This window comes from Heteronotia binoei, chromosome 18, assembly GCF_032191835.1.
Source record: "Heteronotia binoei isolate CCM8104 ecotype False Entrance Well chromosome 18, APGP_CSIRO_Hbin_v1, whole genome shotgun sequence".
In the NCBI taxonomy this organism is placed as follows: domain Eukaryota; kingdom Metazoa; phylum Chordata; class Lepidosauria; order Squamata; family Gekkonidae; genus Heteronotia; species Heteronotia binoei.
In genome coordinates, this window is record NC_083240.1 from 45,553,793 (window position 1) to 45,559,792 (window position 6,000).

At 45.4% G+C, this 6,000-nt stretch overlaps 1 protein-coding gene across 4 annotated transcripts in view; it reads left to right on the forward strand.

Annotated features, from left to right (window-relative positions):
• Window positions 1-5,602, forward strand: part of DUSP14 (dual specificity phosphatase 14) — a 28,397-nt gene extending 22,795 nt beyond the window's left edge. For all 4 annotated transcript variants that reach the window (XM_060259205.1, XM_060259209.1, XM_060259206.1 and 1 more), the window contains exon 2: window positions 4,308-5,602. In XM_060259205.1, the coding sequence (XP_060115188.1) occupies window positions 4,410-5,009 (600 nt within the window). In that variant the 5' untranslated portion in view covers window positions 4,308-4,409 and the 3' untranslated portion in view covers window positions 5,010-5,602. The remainder of the gene's footprint in view (window positions 1-4,307) is intronic.
• Window positions 5,603-6,000: the final 398 nt, after the last annotated feature.

Here is a 6,000-nt window from a genome sequence, read left to right on the forward strand (position 1 = left end):
AGATGCTCTCTTGGTTCAGGACCTTGAGAGTGATACCAAACATACATTGATACACTTCTTTTAAGACATACTTCAAAGGATTCTCACGGGAGGGGGCAAAGAATGCCAGCTAGCGCATAAACTATCATAAATGTCAACATTCCCACTACGTTATCAGTATCTCGTTCTTGCTTTCCCAGATGGCCTACACTCCCATGTAGGAATGTATGGGAAGGTGTTACTTCTTCTCCTCTCACTACTAGTTTCGTTTCTCAGTATTCTATTATCCCAAGCAATAAAGCAAGAAGGGGGGAAGGGAAAAAATAACAGAACCAAGCCACATTGACTCTCCATGATGTTTCACAGACCAGTTTCAAAGAGGGCCATAAAACCATAAATCACCAGTAATTTTTACCATGCTTGACAGAACTTCCTGACCATTAGAGCAGTTCCTCAGTGGAACAAGCTTCCTCAGGAGGTGGTGAGCTCTCCTTCCTTTGAAGTTTTTAAACAGGCTAGATGGCCATCTGAAAGCAATGAAGTTCTTGTGAATTTAGGAGGAGGTATTTGTGAGTTTCCTGCATTGTGCAGGGGGTTGGACTAGATTACCCTGGAGGTCCCTTCCAACTCTATGATTCCTTTGAGTTCTTATTTGTATATGGACATGCACGGAGTAATCCTGTTTGGGCTGGAAAAGTGAACAGTATCTCCAGATGGAGCTGCTGCTTAAGACTGCTTAGAAAGCATGTATCTGGTCTAGAACATAGCAGCAAGATCACTGACTGGAGCAGGGTATGGGGAACAAGTTCCAAAAGAACTTTGCTAAGTTTTGCTTCAATTCTGAACACAAATCAGTGTGTCGGCTCTTACATTTAAAGGCCTAAACTGTGTGGGGACAGGGATTCTTAGCTCCCAGCCCAGCAGCTACAGTCTTCAGGCATGGCCCTGTTCTGTCTGCTTCCATCTTCCAAACTGAGGGGGGAGAGGCTGCTAGGGACAGGGCCTCATCTGTAGTGGCACCTCATTTCTGGAACATCTTCCTTCTACCTGTTTGTTTTGGCATCTCCAGAGATGAAAATGCCAGGTGCCGTTGATTCTGTTTCTTGACATCTTTGGGAAGAGGTAAATGTGGCTTCATTCCCCCCCCCCCCCCCCCCGCTAGTCTTTTGTCTTGCGTTTAAAATATTTACAGTTTGGTTTGGTGCTGTTCACACCTTTGTTTAGCAAGCAACTAACAAGGAGCATTTTACTCCTTTTGATGGCTTTATTGCAACCGGTGGTGGTTGCGTTGAGTGATGTTGCTTCAGGAATTCTTGACAGTCAAGCAGCATAAAACCATTTCAATTAAAGTGCATTCCAAAAATAAAGAATCTGTTCCCAGGGCCTGGAGCTGTAGGCTGGCTTTCCCGTCCTTCCCGTCCCAACATGCAGCTGGCCTCTCTTTCCAGTTGAGCTCTCGCCATGAGCCCTTGCCCAACTGGCCCAGACAAGCCCAATCTTGCCAGATCCCAGAAGCTAAGCAGGCTTGGCCCTCCTTAGTAATTGGAAGGACAAGGAAGTCCAGGGTCACTGGGTGAACTGGGACCAATCACATGCTCTCGGGATTGTGACTCACAGGGCTTTTTTTGTAGCAGGAATCCCTTTGCATATCAGGCCCCACCCTCCAGATGTAGCCAATCCTCCAAGAGCTCACAGGCCTCTTCGTACAGGGCCTACTGTAAAATCTTGGAGGATTAGCTACATCAGAGGGGCGTGGCCTGAAATGCAAAGGAGTTCCTGCTACAAAAAAGCCTTGGTTGCGAGGATAAAATGGGGGATGGGAGAATGATGCCATCTGCTTCAGGTCCCCATTGGAGAGAGAGGGAGGGGCACAAATGAAATCAATGAATAAGAGTAACCATCTTGGCTGGCAGCACATTCTCTACGGCTGAAGTCCATCCTGTCTCACCACATTTCAAGATGATATCTGTTAAGTACCGTGGGAAACTGGCCTCCACAGCATCAAGTCAAGCTTTTTCGATAGCTTGTTTCATTTATCTCCCACTCTGCCTGTGAGGCTCTGTCATTATTTCGTGCTGGGTGGCCAAAGATGGGGATGTCCCTTTCATGAACCCAGCTTGTTAGAAAAACCAAACAATGGATCCGTCCATAAATCAATCTATTGAGACTCCTCCTTTGGAGCTCTGGAAAACCTTTTAAACCTCATATTTGTGGCTGTCTGAATAAAAATTCTATAATGCAAGACAGCAGCAAGAGGAAATCATAGTCGCTCCACAGCGAAGAGTGGCCTTCCTTCCTTCCTTCCTTCCTTCCTTCCTTTCTTTCTTTCTTTCTTTCTTTCTTTCTTTCTTTCTTTCTTTCTTTCTTTCTTTCTTTCTTTCTTTCTTTCTTTCTTTCTTTCTTTCTTTCTTTCTTTCTTTCTTTCTTTCTTTCTTTCTTTCTTTCTTTCTTTCACATTAGCAACCAGATTAGGTGCTTTGTAGTTTTTGGACAGCATTTACAAATTAATTAAACTCTGAAACAGACCACTGCCCACAGTCAGAGATCACTTTAAGGGCATCTCCTCTGGTAAATTCCTTGGAATTTTACAGTGAACACCCATTGATCAGGAGACAGGCTGGCAGCTAAAACGCAACAATTATTTTTCATTTTTTAAAGCCAGGAGCTCAAACGTAAGGATGCTGTTCAGATCAAAAAGAATTCCCTGGTTCTGCCAGCATGGCTTCTCCAGCAAAGAACCCAGGGAATAGTCGCACATGGACTGAACCCAGCAAGCCCTACATTGGCCAAGGAGGATGATATAACCCATTAACATAGCAGACTGAGAATGCCCACAGATTGCACAGTATGCTTTCAAAACTACAATTCCCATGGTTCTTTAGGGGAAGGCAGGGCAGGTTTTAAAAGCAGTTCAGGTTTGCAATGTAGACAGACAGCAGCACTGAATACATAACTTCTTAATCTGCACTGCTAGAGGGGATTACTCTGCCTGCATTTATCTGTCATCTTCTATATTAACACATCCCAAATTCTTTTGAATTCAACACCAGATTCTTTAAAATAGAGTGTTCTGTTTTGATAGTTGTAGAACATTTATTTCGCTTGTCTGTTAGTCAAGATGTAAGCTTGACCCCTTGAAATAGGACAGGATAAAAAGGTCAGGACAGAGAAGGACTAATTCTCCCCCCCCCTTCCCCAATTTAAGCCTTCCCTCTTCTCAGCTCCACTATTGTGCAATTCACATTAGTTATTAAATACATGCATAGGTTAAATTTTCATTCTGCCTTTTGCCCATGGTGAACACAGAGGTTCCAGAAGTTTTCTGGTCCAAATACTGACCCTTCTTGCTCTCCTCAGCTTCAGCAAAACAACTGGACCAGGCATTGTCCAACCACATCCTGGGACCGATATACACTCCCAAATCCACAACGAGCCTGGCCAGTGCAAACTATATGTGCACAATGCCCCTTTCAACAAGGTGAAAGATATTTATTTACATCGTATATAGTCTATCTTTCTCAAGACAAGTTACACAGACTGAGTCAATGCAACGACGGAACGGGACATTCAATGAACAGGGGAATAGAACCAGGAATGAAGAAATCTGGAACCAAGCAGAAATCTAAAAACGACTGAAGCAACGCAGAAGTAATTAATGTGACACGATACGATACAAAAATTACATCGCAGGGTTCTACTTACAGCAAGTTATACACAGCAGTATAGACCAGGGGTGGCCAATGGTAGCTCTCCAGATGTTTTTCGCCTACAACTCCCATCAGCCCCAGCCATTGGCCATGCTGGCTGGGGCTGATGGGAGTTGTCGGCAAAAAACAACTGGAGAGCTACCGTTGGCCACCCCTGGTATAGACCACAATTCCTAATCAATGATCCCAGTAATTTGTGAACCATTTTGTTGGGTGCAGCTTTGTTGCCTGGAGGGAAAAGCTCTTTTGAACAATTCAGTTTTGCCTAGCTTGTGGAAAGCCAGGAAAGGCAGTGGGGGAGGGGCTTTCCTGATCTCCTCAGGCAGACCATTCCATAAGGGGGGACACACACAATGGGGAATACAAATGTATGGGTAGTTGGTGATTTTCCTCATTGCCTCACTGAAATCAATGACTGCTCAAACCCTCACTAGATCTTCCTTAGTCTTTTCAGCAGGCAAGCTGAGGAGACTCGAGCCTTTATCTCATTTTGTTGGGTTGTGTCCATCGACAAGTACCGGCAGATACAGTTTGGGTGTGGTGTGTTATCCTCTGATGTACTGCTAGCTTCCCTGCATGTACAGACAAGTTTGACGACTGGTCTTCCCTTGTGTCTTCCAGGTGAAACGGCAAAACACCAGAGCTCCACTGAACGTCAAAAGAAAATATAATCCAGGTTTCGGGCACGTGGAATGGAAGCCTAAGTGACACCAGCACCCCCTCATGACATCCAGAAGACATTATTCCTTGCCGCGAACTCTGATGGCTCCTCGCTTGTATTGCGAAGGGGCCCTGGGGGGCATTGCCCAGATCACCCCCTTCCTGTACCTCAGCAAGGGAAGCGTCGCCGCCAACCGCCAACTGCTGCTGGCCCGTGGGATCACCTGCGTCATCAACGCCACCATCGAGCTCCCCAATTACAATTTCCCTGACTTTGAATATGTCAAAGTGCCTGTGGCCGACATGCCCACCGCCCCCATCTCGCTGTACTTTGACAGCGTGGCTGACAAGATCCAAAGCGTGGCCCGGAAACATGGGGTCACCTTGGTCCACTGCGCAGCCGGCGTGAGCCGATCGGCCACCCTCTGCATTGCGTACCTCATGAAATACCAGAACGTCTGCTTGAACGAGGCTTACAACTGGGTGAAAGCCAGGAGGCCCGTCATCCGTCCCAATGTGGGATTCTGGAGGCAGCTCATAGACTATGAACGAGACCTCTACGGGAGGAATACCGTGAAAATGGTACAGACTCCCTATGGCATGCTGCCAGATGTTTATGTGAGGGAGAGAAGAACCTTTGTGCCTTACTGGGGTGGGGTTTGAAGAGAAGAGGACATGATGGCCTGAGCCCAGAGGACTGGAGACCATTTCCTTCTCTTCTCATGGTCACCATCTGCTCTTCCTCACCAGACTCAGAACCTTGGAGGAGTTTTCAAAGCACTAAACCAGCAACCCTTGAATTTGGGGGCCTTAAACCCAAATCCTGTGGAGTTCACTTTTCAGCAAGGTCTCCTTCGCAAAGATGTACAGCCCCCAGAAAAATGCTCCTGCACAACTCTATTCAACAACACAATTCATGAAGCCAAGCACTTAAACTGGCGGAAGATGTGACCTGAAATATTGTTTTGCAACACAATGGATTTTATTTTTTCTTCTTCGTTGTAATGCACAACTTGATGGTTAAAAACGTTCACAGGCAGAACTGGAGAGCTACTCTTTCATGTTGGATTTTTAAAATATATATATATATAAATTCATGGTTGAAACAGAGAAACACTATGCTTATCGCAATCTTAAATTATATAGAGACTATTCCATAAAGATTTCCTGTCTCCTTCAGCTTTTAATTTCTAGTTGGAGGGGGGGAAATGCTAATCAGACAATCTGCCACAAATAAAATTATTTAGACTATTAAACTGCCACGTTCTTTTTCTCTCCTTGTGGATCTTGCCTTTTCCTCCACCACTCTCAACATTCTGCCCACCGACTCAGCCCCGGCTGATTTTTGCAATCTCAAGGGGTAGAAACGTGCTTTCATGTTTAAACGAGAAATACAATCCCAAGATGCTGAATTCTGTGTCTACTGGCACAGTCAATCACAGAGCGTACACTGCCTTGTAGGTAACTATCTGTCACGACTGGTACCCTTTCCAAAAAAACCAGTATTTAAAAAGCCCTGTAAAGATCCCTTGCATGCAGTAAGCGAGTGCCTCGTGGAGAAGGGCGATTGTAAAACTTCCCTCTTGATGGACTAGTTCATTACATGCAGGGAGTCATTTTTGCGGGGCGTTTTTTATCTCATCCCAGCAAACCA